Below are 15,697 nucleotides of genomic sequence, written 5' to 3' on the forward strand. Positions count from 1 at the left end.
ATAATTTAAAAAAATATTAATTTATTTTTACATACAAAAAATAAATAAAATTATTTCGTGTATCACACAAATCATAATCTAATAATATAATCATATGATTTTAATCATCTCCAAGTTTCACATGCAAAAAATAAGTTATTCTGAGAGAAAGAAACTAAATAGTACAGCTGTACTTGGGTTTATTGGGGAGAGGGAATTTAAAGTTATTTAACAAATAAATACTTGGCGTTTTCAAATTTTTTGGTTGGGCTATGGCCCCCTCTTGCTCTTGATATCATCTATCCCTAATTAAAGTAAAAGATTTAAATTTGAAATGATTAAAACTTAAAGTTATTTAAATTTAATATAATTCAAAAAAAATTAATAATTCAAAATAATTTAAATTTTATTTGATTCGATTGTCACCTTTATTTATACCACATCGATTTTAAACCAACTCCAAATTTCACAAGCACAAGCACGAGCACGAGCACGAGCACGAGCACAATTCTGCTTCAGCTTTGGGTGGTAAATCCAAACAAAATTCGTTTCATTCTTTGCTTAGTAAACAAATAGAGTCAATCTCGTATTCATTGTGGCTGATTTCCAAGAGGTTTTATTCCTATAATAATGGAGTTGTATCCCATACTTTTGTGCAGGTAATGGCTAGTGATGACGACATTCGCATTATAATAGACAGAGAAAAGCCGCCATCAGCAGAGCATTTTTCTTCGGATTTGCTTCATCAAGCTTCAGACCAGGTAATTGAAAAGGACAAGTAGCATTTCGTTTTTCTCCCGCATCGCGCAAATTGAGTTTCTTCGATCTCGTTTGGTGATGCGGGGAGCTCCAATGCTGTTTGACTGTAGCTTCCAATCGTATAGAATCCCAGTTTGGAGCCTCATGAGTTTAGTGAAGATCATTCCCCTTTTCCCAATCGCACTTTCCTTTCCATTACAGCATTTTTGTTCATTTTTCTTGCTTGGCATGAAACAAGAAAAGTCCCCGCTTTCTTTTTTTTTTTTTCCTTCATATTAAATTTTTATTTTAAAGTTTTAAAATTATTTAATCTTGTTAACCTTCCCATTTCTTTTATTTTTAATTTGTTAGAACTTTTCAAGTTTTTTGGTTTGAAGATTTTTAAGTTATTTATTATGTTATTCATTGTAAGATAATAAATAACTTAAAAATCAATGGAAACCAATGTAAGCTTGAGAAAGGACTATTCAATAAAAATAACTGAAAAACAAAGAACCCCAAAAAAGGTAAATTTTTGAAATTCCAAGAAAAAACAAAATGAGGATTATAAATAGGGCTTTTCTAGCAAACAATGAAGCAAGATCAAAGGCTCCAAAAAATACCCAATTGCCCAACTAACACCACAATCATGTACCATCTTACTCTCTCCCACTATAATCTCAAGCTTGTACTCAATTTGGTAGCTGGCCAAGAGCATCACTAACCTCAAATACAACCTTATTTATTTATTTATTTTCAGTTCAAAACCTGGAGGTAGCAAGCACTGCAGCAGCTGCTGCCAATACCTGGAGGCAGCAACTGCAGCTGCTGCCTCCAAGCAGTGCACCTTCATCAACTTACAGCATACATCAGAAAACAATTCACATTCCCCTATCTTTATTAACAGATTTCCAGAGTAGCACCAGATTTGGGATTTGCGATTTCAAATAAAAAATACTTAAACATCAGAAAAACAATTAAAACGAAAACATAAGAAAATTCCACTACCCTTATAAGCCCATCACCTATGCAACTTCAAATTTGATTTACTTTTAAAAATCACAAGGAATGTTTCCGTATTTCAATAAAAATGCAGGCAGCAGGCACAATGCAAATTTAATTTACTTTTTTTTCTAATTAACATATTATCTCACTCACCGTTTTAACAGGTGATCTCAGGTGACTTAGGTAACAATTGTATTAGTAACTCTAAAAGGAAAAGTTTAGCAGAAGATCCCCTCCAAATTTGTGAAGTTTCCTTCGATGAACGCAAGTGGAGTATTTATAAAGTGCCTTATCCACTACGTGAAATAAATGAAAAAGCCTATGAACCAAATGTAATTTCAATTGGTCCCTATCACCTTGGTAAGGTAGACTTGAAGTCAATGGAAGTTATCAAAAGGCATTGCTTCAGTAGGATGATTAAGCAGCGCGAGGATGAAGCCAAAAAGTTTGTATCAGCCATGAAAGATATGGAAAATGAAGTTCGCAAAATCTATGAAGAATCTTTTGAATGCATTGACTCTGACACATTTGTAGAAATGATGGTGCTTGATGGATGCTTTATTGTTCTGCTATTTCAAAAGAATGATTATCTAGTTAATATTCTTGGTAAACTGAAGAAGGGGACTCTCAGGGAGATATTTTATGATTTGTTACTACTCGAAAATCAGCTTCCTTTCTTTGTGCTTTTAAAGCTGTATGACATGATCAAGATGTCAAATGTTGAATTTCCTACATGGGTTTTTTCTCTCTATTCAAAAGGACTGTTACCAGGACCAGATATATGTCTTCCTGAAAGGTTTCCGAAACCCGAAAGTATCAAGCATCTACTAGGCTTCGTACATAGTTGTTGGATTCCTTCAGAAGCAGAAGTAGGACCAGAAGTAAAAGCAAAAGAACCGATAGCCCAGCGCTTACAGAACTTTATGTGCTGTGGAAGAGAGCAGAAGGAAGAAGGAAGCAGCTCATGGAAGTCCAAAAGATGTGCAACAGAGCTGGAAGAGGCAGGAATCAACTTCGAAAAGAAGGTTTGGAAACATAAGAAAGGGGTGGAGGTGAGCTTGTTCAAAGTAGACTTCACCGATGATGGGACACTGAAGATTCCAATCTTAAGAGTTGAAGATAACACAGAGCGTATCTTGCTTAATTTCTTGGCCTACGAACAATTCCTCCCAAGTTCAAAATCAACTTACATCGGTGATTATTTGAAGCTTATGGGTAATCTTATCAACTCAGGCAAGGATGTGCAATTACTCCATAGGCGTGGAATTGTTGTTAATTTGTTAGGCGATAATGAAATAGTTGCCCAAATGTTTAACAAACTCGGCGACTTTACTTACGCTTCCGGTGACTTTAATAGCTTCTATTATGCCAAAATATTTGAGCAGGTGGACAAGCACTGCAAGAAAAGGAGTACCAAAAGGAAGGCAAAGTTGAAGAAATGGAAGGCAAAATTGATGAAAGGTTATTTTGACTCTCCCTGGTCGATCATTTCAGTTGTCGCTGCTGTTTTCCTGCTCCTACTTACCACGGCACAAACTATATTTTCAGTTTTATCTTATTTCCATCCGCAGTAAGTGCAGTGCATCTTTTGCATTATCTATTGGAGGCAGGCTAGCTGGAAGTGAAGCCAAGTCTATTAAGTAGCATTACTATAAACTAAAAGCTTATGCTATTTCCTATAATTAATGTTTGTGACTAGTTATTTATCAAGTGTAATGTTTCTCGTATTTTGATACATGCCATAAATACAAAATAAGTACTTGTGTTTAATTTATCTTGTGATTTTTTGGTATTTAAGATTGTTAAATCATATACAATTTCCTTCACAAATATGGTGTGATAGATAAAATAATCGTGAGTTATTATGAATTTAAAAAATAAATATAATTTTTTGAATAATGAGGCCAAACCCATTAGGGATCCAATTCTAACTTCTATGCGATTGTTTTTTCTTTTATATTTATAGTAAGGCTTTACCTATTTCTTGTCAATGAAGAATCTTTAAATAAGGGCACATAATAAACTAGTATAAATAAACGGTGGAGGAACGCAAAGGAGCCACTGTTAGCAGCTTGGGCGCAATTGAAACAATCAATCCCTTGCTTTAAAAGCCCAACATCAAAGGCAAAACTTGTCTGGAAGTAAATCCATTTTTTTTTTCATTTTAAAAAAATAATTATTTTTGTTGTATTTTCTCTTTAAATAAATTTCTTAATTTTTATTTTTTTATTTCTAAAAATCAGCATTTTCCATGTATGATTATTCTTTAGCATCATGGTGCCATGCCCCATTAACATCTGTCGAGCTTGAGTTTCTATAAAAAAAATATCTTAATAAAAAATAAAACATTAATTTATAATAAATAGTAGATTTGGTTCAAATAGATTATATATTTAACTTTAAATTGAGTATCTAGCTTATAAATTTTGTACACAATCAATGAATTAGATGATATTGTTGGTAAATTTAGAAAAAAAATAAATTTTTATATATTTATATTAAAGGTTTATAAAAAAGTTATGTATAATCATTAATGAAATAATATTATATGATTCATTAATAATATGTAAAATTTATAAATTAATATTGTTGACATTGCATCAAATAAAAATTCATTATTATTTGTTACCTTTTTTTATGGAGGAAAGACTTGGTTAATTGTGTTCGTTTAGAGGGAAATGTTTATGTTCCTTAGTTCATGATGTTATAAATTCTCATATTCTCTTTATTATTTTTGAATGGAAATTAGTCTAATGAAAAAGAATAATCTAATTTAAGTCATTCAAAAATTTTATTAGCATTTGGGTTAATTGACTGCCACTGTATATCATGAAACAAAGCATAAAGTAATTTCAAATGTTAATTCGTTCAAAAATTTTAATATTTTAATATTAAATACATTAAAATCAATTTTTTTTTAAATTCCTGTTAAAATTAATACCGTCTATATTTTCCTTTCAAGTACTTGGTTTAATAATTAATGATGCGGAAGTTTTTTTTTGATGACCAAAGGAGAAAAAAATAATAAATGTGGAATATAATCATTCATTACAATCATTAAAGGTGAATTTTCTCTGATATGTAAATATCATATACTTAAGAGAATGGCCGAATCCATGTAATAAATGTCAAATATTCCCTAAATTTTTGATACCTTCCTATAATAAACGTTTACCAATTTCTTGACCAAGCCTTTTTGTTTTCTTTTTCTTTAAAATAACCCTAGCAGGTGCCATAAACTACTCTAAATAGAGAGGTTGGCACTAGGGCTTAGCATTCTCAACTTGGCTCCAGATTATACGACAATTCTCAAGTACTTTTGAAGTAGCTTGGCTTTCAGCTTGAAGGTAAAAGTTATGTCCCCTTTAGTGTTTATATGTTCTGAATTCAATGTAAATTATTTTGTTTAATCTTAACAAAAGTTTCCTACACTATATCTTAAATTGTGAACACAGACATAATGAATTCATATGTAATAGCGGGACTTGTCGTGGGGGCAATCTTCTGCATTCTTTTATTCTTTTGCTTATGGAGTTTGAAACAGGGAAGAGATATAGCCAAACAAACTGGCAGCGGCGATTCTTAACCTTAGGATTTTGATGAATCAGAGACCAAAAAATTGAAGCTTTTTTTTTTTACGGAATTATATTTATTATATCATAAAGTATGTTAAAGTAGCATTATATATATGAACGGATTTGTTATAGATTCGTTTGTTTACGTTTTATCCCATCTTAATTAATAAAAGAGTGATTAATATTGAAGTTTAGTTTTATTTTCAAGTTCGTTTCTTTTTTTTTTTTTTGCAAAAAGAAATTCTTTATTGATTGAGAAATTAAAGAGTGAGATGATATTTTATTTTCAAGTCTATCTTCGTCTACTAATGCTATATAGATGTACATATATATATGTATATAAAAAAAAATATATATATATATATATATAAAATATAGTAATCAACTCAACTTTAACTTAATTAACTAATATAATCATAAGTGATAAATAACAAATTTAGATTTAAAATCCTAATATAATATCTCAATACATTTTCAACGATAATAAATGAATGGAAGTTCTATTTCAATATATATATATATATATATATATAAAGAATAGTTAAATAATTTTTACTTAATTATTACCGACAAGAAAATATTCAGATTATATATTGGTTCAATAACATATATTAAATGAGACTACTCCATTCGAATTCTTTTCTTACATTTTTTTATAAAAAAAAGCACTCTCTTTTCCTAATTTTTATTTAATTAAAAATTTTTCATTAATTCTTTTAAGTTCATTATATGCTGTACATAATAAAAGCTTATGGTGTCCGATTTGCTTCCCTACTGGTGATTAACAAAAAAAGTAGATCAAGTTCCTTTTATTCCTTTTATTTTCTCCATTAATTTAGTTTGGCTGCATTTGGATGCACCTACACCTCCAGTGAGGTGCGGTCGACATCCCAAAGCTACCATTAGTTATAATGTTGTGATAAAATGCAGTTGATTTATTTCAGTCGCACTATTCTTTCAATTTTTCATTGGTTCTCTTAGGTCTAGTTGAAATTAATTTTCTCATCGCAGCAAAACTTTTTCTTTCTCTATTTTTTTTCATTTTATTTTTTTTATTAAAATAAATAATTTTTTTTATAATAAACTAATAAATAAATAAAATCTTTTTATAATTAAATATTTAATTAAAATAAATAACTACATAAATAATAAAATAAATAAACATGCAATTTTTATTTCATACAAAATTTTTTTTTTCACTATATTTATCTCATCAGTATTGCTATTTTTACATCAAATCATATATTCTACAACTAATTTTAATTTTACTGTTACAACATCTAATTTTATTTCTACCGTTATTTTCAATTTTGCACTCCATCCAAATAGACATTTTATCTATCAAACATGCTTTTGATTGTTAAAAAGAATCCATAACTGAAGAAAAGAAGGATCAGCCGCAGTATCTACCTACACCTCCACAAGGACATTCCTCTTTATTTAAACCCATCATTCTTCAAACTCTATAGTTCAACTGTTCAATTATTTTGGTCAAGATTTGCTAAAACTTGTACCCTTGAGATTTACTAGGAACCAAATTAAGGCAATGATCGGGCAGAAAATTACAATCACTTTCAAGTACATATAAGAAATTACAATCACTTTCAAGTACAAACCAACTAAACTGGATAATTCAACATCAAATTAAAATAAACTCACATATAATAAGATTTAAATTTGAGATCTCAAAATTTCAAAATCTTTTCTTTGCCATAAATTAAGCTTTCATTGGCAACAATCCCCAAATACTTAAATCTCAATGTGTTGTCAATCTTATTATTTTCTCCTTTCAACTTTCCTGTTTCTCATCATAAAATTGAGAAATTTTAATCAGAAAATCCAAAATATAGTGCCCGGCCAGCATCCAAAAGGATTGTAATCACATTCATTTGATAAAGTTTCATAGTCTACTATAGTTCATAGAAATTGCAAAATTGTCAAGAAAAGAACCATTTTGCTCAACACTATACTGTTGTCAAATGTCAAACATAAAATCTAGAGCCAACCCATCTATTACTTTCAACTAGTGTACTCGAGTCTAGAACCATTATGCTCAACAAATGATTCCAAACTATTAGTAGTCGCAGCGGTTATCCTTTGGTTCCCAATTCTTGACTTTGGATTTAAAATCGGAGCAAGGAAAACTGCAGAATGCAACAGAAACAACATTCACTCTCAACTCTCAACCCATCAGGCAAGTATGCACAATCGAAAAGATACAATTTTCATTTAGACCACAGCATACAGCACAGAACCTGTACCTAAACAATAAAGACAAGAAACACCAAATTATTTTCACTGTTCTATTGTTTTATTTGCATGAATTAGAGCGTACATATATCAGGGAATTCTTTAGCTATTCAGTGGCTGCGTGCAAAAGCTTCCGACCATCAGCTAGTTCGTAGATCACAACTTGCAAAACCTGGGCTAAACTATTTATTGGCCACATTTTCACGCGGCTGACTGATTTGGTGCAACCATCCTGGGTTACATTGTTAGCAGTTCCTTCTAAGTTGGGCATTATAATTTAATTGCAGGAACATTGATACATCTGGCTGGTAAGGACAGTTATGACAAAACCTTCTTCCCTTTTTTTTTTTCCTGTAAAAGCTTTCTGGGTTTTCAATTTGAAGAGGGTGGAAGGTGCCTGTTTTTCCTCCCAGACTCGGAACAGAGATTGGGATGGAAATATGAAGAAAATAGAACTCTCCAGTTTCTTCAATCAAATTTGCCTCATCTTTTGGGCCTTGTCTACGATTTTTATTTGGGATTAAAAATTGAATTGGGTCTTTTAAGTATTGGGTATATTTAGATTTTGGGCTGAACTTCATGATTTTTAATCCATATAATAATTTGGGCTTTATTCCGTGGTTTGGAATTTTGGGTTTAAAAGTGTAATTTATGTACATGCATACATTTTAGTATATAAGTACCAATATTTAATTAGTTGTTTAGTACATAAAAATTTAGATGAGGGAAGGTTACTTTATTCCAAGATCAGGATATGTCCTAGGCCTAAGTGATGGTGCATATTAAACTTACAGATTATTTATCAAAAAGAACTGCTAATAGAATCAAACCTACATCTGATAAACCAAGTATTCTATCATTATTAATTCAATCAAATTCCGTTGACATATTTAATTAGTTTTAACTTTAATTGATTAAGTAATTTGAAGTACTATAGTTGAATTTAAATAATTTCAATATTAAGCTGACAAAACTTAAAAATTAGAATTTGAAATTGGAAGTACTTAAAAGATTGGATCATTTATGCAATTTTACCTAGAAATAATTTAGAGGCATTTTCAAAATCATGCTTATAAATGACCTTTATATAAATCACTTTTTTAGAATTTAAGTTTAAATATAACGAAGAAGATAATTTTTCTAGCTACCAAAAATTTGAAAGTAAATTCAGCAGCTGCAGGCTGTGATTAGCTGTTACGGGAAGCATTAGAGGTGTAATTGAGCTCAATATAAAATAGTATAAAACTCAAATTAAACAATATTTTGGGATCACAAAGTGACTTTACTCTAGAATATATATATATATATATATATGTTTCCTCGTCAAATTCAAGCTTAATAATTAAATATTAATTCTATTAAAACTAAATTCAATTGAGTTGAAAATAATATTAATTGATTGTTTGTTAAAAACAAATGATATAGTACATATAACTAAAAAAAATAGTTTGTGTTCGCTAAATTATTAAGAATTTTAATTTGATATTTTCAATATGTTTGATAATTTATTTTTACAAATCACTTAATAAAATATTTTCATTATAAAATTTTAATTAAAATTTAACCTCTTTTTTACCGAAAATTCAATAAAAAAAATAAACTCAACATTTAATTTTAATTAATAGAGACCAAATAATCATAAATTAACACTTATATTTTTCAAAAATAAAAATTCTATATTTACATTTTTTAATATAAAATTTTGTCAGTTTTATCAAACAGTACTTTATTTTGAAGTAATTAGTGGGGAATCGATTGGGAATAGGTTAAGTTTTGTCATTTTCATGAGGTTTCAGGTTAACAGCTCAATGAAAGCAATTAGGTACCTAATTTGATTGACTTTGGCCGGTCTAACCTAACCAAGTCATTGCCATATTTTAATGTGGAAAAGTAAATCAGATAAGTTAGAAAATATATTGTCATAAAATGCACAACACATGTTAGACAACCAATAATATTCTTATCCCAAAAAGTTAGTAGAAGAGACAAACTGTTTTGTCTTCTATCTTATTTTATTGGCTGTTATGCTAACAAAAGTTAAAGTGAATTTCAATAAATAAGCCAACTAACGTTCAATGCATATGAATAGATTATAGATAGAATTTTAATAATTAGGTCAATAAATGAAATTTTTTTATGAAAGAAGTTACAATTTTAAATAAAAATTTTAAAAATAAAAATTTATTTTAAATTTATTAAATATTATATCTTAGAATTAATTATAAAAGTGAAGTTTCTCTTTCTAAAAGGTGAAAAGACTACCTTACTTTATTGAAAAAGGAAAAAAAAAGGGCATAGAACATGGGATTTGGATTTGACATTCGGGACTATACGAAAAGTGAATTGCAATAACTAAGCCAATTACACTCTTACTTGGATAGAAACAGAATGCCTCCCACCATTATTTCAACATAATTGAAAGGTTGAGATTTCTTTGTCTGCCACCATTATCTCAACATGATTGAAAAAGTGGAATTGCTTTTTGTTTTTGTTTTTGGCGAGAGTGAAATTTCTCTTTATAAAATGTGAAAAGAGTATCTTAATTTATTGAAAAAGATAAGCAGAAGAGGTTTGGATTAGGTATCTATACCACATTCTTAGATATCTATTTTGCAATAAATTTTACCAATTTATTCCGATGGAGTCTATGAGTTTATGTTAACTCAAATTAGCGTAGTTTTTGAGAAGTTAACTTTTAGGTTCGTTGCTAACTGAAAACACTAGAGGATCCTTTTGATTGTAAGAAAATGCTCAAAATTTGGCTAACAAAAAATAATAGTGTCATCTACAAATTGGAGATGAGATATCTATAGATCACCATTCCTGACTCTTATTCCTCTGATGAGTTCCAAGTCAATGGCACTATTAAGTAGAAGACTAAACGCTTCCGTAACCATTATAAACAAGAACGTAGATAGGGATCGCCTTGTTTAAGACCTTCTTCATCTTGATAGGATTTGTCGAGGATCCGTTTATTAGTACTGATATTGAAGCTGAAGAAATACAACCTCTAACCCATCCAATCCATTTATTTCTGAAGCCCATGAGACTCATAATGTGCGAGAGAAAATTCCAGTTAGCCTTATCAAAAGCTTTCTTAAAATCTAACTTGAGCACCAAACTTCTGTTTGTTTATTTTTTCTTTTTTTTTGAAGCTGTCAATGACCTCATTTGCAATAAAGATGCTGTCTAAAATTTGGTGGCCCTCCGCAAAGGCAGATTGAGTTGGGCTAATGAGAGAACCCACTGCTTGTTTCAATATATTTACTAAGGTCTTTGTCAGAATTTTGTAAATGCTCCGTATTAATGATATTGGCTGAAAGTCGTTTAGAGATTCTGCACAGTGTTTCTTTGCCACCAAAGTTATAAAAGAGCTGTTGATTCCTTTCGTGAGCTTTCCCGTGTTGAAGAACTCTTGAAAAAACTCCATGATTTCCAACTTCAAGAGACTCCACTTTCTTTTCATAAAATTCATGTTAAAGCCATATAGACCTGGAGCTTTATCACCATCGCATGACATAATTGCATCCAGCACGTCCTTTTCTGAAAAGGGGACTTCTAATTGAAGGACTTGACCAGGGGTGAGCACATTAAAAAATGCATATGAGAATACAAGAGATGGGCCTTGATCTTTCCTGAAGTGCTCTGAGAAGTGCTTTTCCATTGCATTTTTGATTACCTTGGGGTTATTAAGTTGTCTGCCATAGAAAGATAATCATATGATTTTAATCATCTCCAAGTTTCACATGCAAAAAATAAGTTATGGGAGAAAAAACTAAATACAGTTACGTTTGGGTTTGTTGGGGAGAGGGAATCCAAAGTTATTTAATAAATATGTACTCGGCATTTTCAAATTATTTGGATGGGCCCCCGCCCCTTTTTGCTTTTGAAATCATCTATACCTAATAATAGTAAAAAAATATAAATCCGAAATTATTGAAATCTAAAATTATATAAATTTAAAATAATTAAAATTCGAAATAATTTAAAATTTATTTGATCCTATTGCAACCTCTATTTATACCATATCCATTTTAAACTAACTCCAAATTTCACAAACACGAGCACGATTCTGCTTCAACTTTGGGCGGTAAATCCAAACAAAATTCGATTCATTCTTTGCTTAGTAAAAATTAGAGTCAATGTCGTATTCATTTTGGCTAATTTCCAAGAGGTGTTATTCCCATAATAACGGAGTTGTATCCCATACTTTTGTGCAGGTAATGGATAGTTATGACGATGTTCGCATTATAATAGACAGCTTAGATAACAGTGGAAAGCCGTCATCAGCAGAGCGTTTTTCTTCGGATTTGCTTCATCAAGCTTTAGACCAGGTAATTGAAAAGGACAAGTAGTATTTCGTTTTCCTCCCGCATCGCGTAAATTGAGTTTCTTCGATCTCCTTTGGTGATGCGGGGAGCTGCAATTCTGTTTGACTGTAGCTTCCAATCGTATAGAATCCCAGTTTGGTGCCTCATGGGTTTAGTGAAAATCATTCCCAATCGCACTTTCCTCTCCATTATAGCTTTTTTGTTCATTTTTCTTGCTTGGCATGAAGCAAGAAAAGTCCCCATTTTCTTTTTTTTTTTTTCAAATTTTATTTTAAAGTTTTAAAATTATTTATTCTTGTTAACCTTCCTGTTTCTTTTATTTTCTCTTTGTTAGAATTTTTCAAGTTTTTTGGTTTAAAGGTTTTTAAGTTATTTATTATGTTGTTCATTGGAAATATTTGTAAATATGTACTACTATTGTGAATTATTTTTTAAAAAAATATTATTTTGATATAAAACTATTTTTATTAATTTTATAAATATCACATATATTATAAATTACATAATATATCATATTAATACGTTCTTAATAATCAATTCTTTTTTTACTATACCTCACTATACTTTTGTCAAATAAATATTGACTCATCATTTAATTTAATCATATACTCTTATTACTTTAACATTTAATTTTATTATCATCACTGTTTTTAATATTATCAAAGTTAATTATACAATTATTTTCAAAAGACTTGAAGAACAATAGACGAAGAGGATATAAATTTAGAAAAGAAATTAATAAAGAAGGGTGTAGAAGGGCGAATTTCTGAATACATATATTCAACTAATCACAAGTTTTCATTTTTTTCAAAAAAAAAAAAAAAAAAAACGCTAATCACAACTTTTCTTCTTCGGGTAATAGGATATGTATACTGAGTAACAAGATAAAGCCCAACCCACTTGCAAAGATAATACAAAAAAAATAGGTTTTCTGTGGCCCTTTTTTTTTTTTTTTGTCATTTAGTGACCTATTGTTAAATGCCGATTATGGAAAAATAGAGGTGTTTTTAATCCCAACAATTTAGGCATGATATGAAATGTGATTTTGATATTGAAAATTTTTAAATTAGTAGCGATTGCGTTTCAAAAACGCCGTTTTTTGGGGTTTTTTTTAATAAATGCAGTTAAATGAAGATTTTTTTTTTTATAAACACAGTTAAATAAGGATGTTTTTATCCATAAACTCGGCTAGATAGTTGAGTTTTTGGTTTTTAAACGTCGTTTCATGTGGTGGTAGTTTTTTTTTTTTTTTTTTTTTCTAATTAACAAATTATCTCACTCACCTTTTTAACAGGTGATCGCAGGTGACCTACATAATAATTATATTCGTAAACCCAAAAAGAAAAGTTTAGAAGAAGATCCCCTTCAACTTTGTGAAATTTCCTTTGATGCAAATAGTTGGAGTATTTATAAAGTGCCCAGTCCACTACGTGAAGTAAATGAGAAAGCCTATGAACCAAATGTAATCTCAATTGGTCCCTATCACCATGGTAAGGAACATTTGAAGACAATGGAAGTTATCAAAAGGAATTGCTTCGGTAGGATGATTAAACAGAGCAAGGCTGAAGCGCAAAAGTTTGTATCAGCCATTAAAGCCATAGAAAAAGGAGTTCGCAAATTCTATGAACAACCTTTAGATCGCTTTGACTCTGACACATTTGTAGAAATGATGGTGCTTGATGGATGCTTTATTGTTCTGCTATTTCAAAAGAATGATTATCTAGTTAAGAATCTTCGTAAACTGAAAGAAGGGGACTCGCATGGAGATATTTTATGATTTGTTACTACTCGAAAATCAGCTTCCTTTCTTTGTGCTTTTAAAGTTGTATGGCATGATCAAGATGTCAAATGTTGAAATAGATGAATTTCCTACATTGGTTTTTTCTCTCTATTCAAAAGATCTGTTACCAGGACCAGAGATATGTCTTCCTAAAAAGTTCCCCGAACCCAAAAATATCAAGCATCTACTAGGCTTCGTACATAGTTGTTGGCTTCCTTCAGGTAGAAAACGCCATTTTAAAGAAGCAGAAGCAAAAGCAAATGCAAAAGCAAAAGCAGAAGCAGAAGCCAAAGAACCAATAGCCCAACGCTTACGAAACTTCATATGCTGTGGAAAAGAGCAGGAGGAAGAAGGAAGCAAACGCTCATGGAAATTCATAAGATCTGCAACAGAGCTGGAAGAGGCAGGAATCGACTTCGTAAATAAAGGTAAGGAGTTGCAATATAAGGAGTGGAAGCAAAAGAAAGGAGAGGAGGTGCAAAGCAAAAAGGGAAAAGCGAGCTTGTTCGAAGTAGACTTTACCGATTATGGGACACTGAAGATTCCAACCTTAAGAGTTGAAGATAATACAGAGCGTATCTTGCGTAATTTCTTGGCCTACGAACAATTCCTCCGAGGTTCGAAATCAACTTATTACATTGGTGATTATGTGACGCTTATGGATAGTCTCATCAACTCAGGCAAGGATGTGCAATTACTCTGTAACCGAGAAATTGTTGTTAATTCGTTAGGCGATGATGAAGTAGTTGCCCAAATGTTTAACAAACTCGGCGACTTTATTTACCCTTCGGATGACTTTAATAACTTCTATTATGCCGATATATTTGAGAAGGTTGACAAGCACTGCAAGAAAAGGAGAAACATATGGAAGGCAAAATTGAAGCAAGATTATTTTAACTCTCCCTGGTCGTTCATTTCAGTTGTCGCTGCTGTTGTCCTGCTCCTACTTACCATGGTACAAACTGTATTTTCAGCTTTATCCTATGTTCATCCGCAGTAAGTGCAATGTTTCTTTGCATTATCTATTGGAGGCAGGCTAGCAGGAAGTGCAGCTAAGTCTATCAAGTAGCAGTACTATAAACTAAAAGTTTATGCCAATTCTTATGATTAATGTTTGTGATTAGTTATTTATCAAGTGTAATGCTTCTCGTATTTTGATCCATGCCATAATAACAAAATAAGTACTTGTGTTTAATTTTTCTTGTCACTTTTTGGTATTTAAGATTGTTAACTCATAAACAATTACCTTCACAAATATGGTGTGATTAGATAAAATAAGAGTGAGCTCTTATGAATTTAAAAAGCAATATATAATTTTTCACATTAATTTTTTTTGAATAATTGGGCTAAACCCATTAGGGATCCAATTCTAACTGCTATCCACATGTGATAGTTTTTTTCTTTTATATCTACTTTTCTTTTATATCTACCAGCATGCGAACCAGCGCTACACGCTGCGGATATAAGAACAGTGGTACTTAAAAAAAAAGCATATGTAATACATATATAGAATATAATGAGGATCAAAGTAGATTTATATTTTCGGGTTAACGTGTATGATCTTTTACGATTTTTGTCTATAGCACTATACGTAGTAGAATATATATAATATGCATAAAAAAAAGTTGACATATTTGCAAAAGCTCAGTTCATCAATTAAAAAAGCACATGCATACGAACCTCATTTGATTTAACAACCTTTGCTTCCATAAGCAGCCTAAGAAATCTAGCAGCATTTGCATATTTCTCGGAATTTCTTTTTGTTCCATTTTCCTCTTTTACTCTGCAAAGAGAGGCAAAAAGTTATTATTTAGTTTCATATTTAAAACTTTATAATCCAGTTTTCAAAACATAAAAGAATCAAATTCAGTTAGAAAAATGCTTAAATATAATCAATTAAAAGATCATTTGCTACTACTCCATTTGAAAAAGGCATTTAATGCCATGCTTAGTTGATAGCAATGGGTGGCAAAGGCTTACAAACTCAGAGCTTGAAAGTTTAAAATGGACTTCATATTACAATTTAGACAATATTTATT

General features: G+C 30.6%; 1 protein-coding gene and 1 pseudogene across 2 annotated transcripts; both read left to right on the forward strand.

The window, feature by feature from the left end:
- The first annotated feature begins 453 nt into the window (after nt 1-453).
- LOC111294686 (UPF0481 protein At3g47200-like) lies at nt 454-3,489 on the forward strand. The gene is made up of 3 exons (XM_089742870.1): nt 454-507; nt 639-740; nt 1,887-3,489. The coding sequence occupies exons 2-3, from the start codon at nt 642-644 to the stop codon at nt 3,294-3,296; spliced, it is 1,509 nt and encodes a 502-aa protein (XP_089598996.1). The 5' UTR covers nt 454-507; nt 639-641; the 3' UTR covers nt 3,297-3,489.
- An 8,070-nt stretch (nt 3,490-11,559) lies between these two features.
- LOC111295422 (UPF0481 protein At3g47200-like) lies at nt 11,560-14,853 on the forward strand (annotated as a pseudogene). The gene is made up of 3 exons (XR_016327391.1): nt 11,560-11,637; nt 11,768-11,881; nt 13,173-14,853. The product of XR_016327391.1 is annotated as a UPF0481 protein At3g47200-like (transcript).
- The last annotated feature ends 844 nt before the right edge of the window (nt 14,854-15,697 follow it).

This window comes from Durio zibethinus, chromosome 14, assembly GCF_047325235.1.
Source record: "Durio zibethinus cultivar Kanyao isolate XHJ-2024 chromosome 14, ASM4732523v1, whole genome shotgun sequence".
Lineage (NCBI taxonomy): Eukaryota > Viridiplantae > Streptophyta > Magnoliopsida > Malvales > Malvaceae > Durio > Durio zibethinus.

Bases quoted from the DNA above. Each gene is read 5' to 3' on its own strand.
- LOC111294686 (XM_089742870.1), top strand. From the start codon at position 642: ATGGCTAGTGATGACGACATTCGCATTATAATAGACAGAGAAAAGCCG. The intron at 741-1,886 runs GTAATTGAAAAG...CCGTTTTAACAG, and splicing joins TTCATCAAGCTTCAGACCAG to GTGATCTCAGGTGACTTAGG.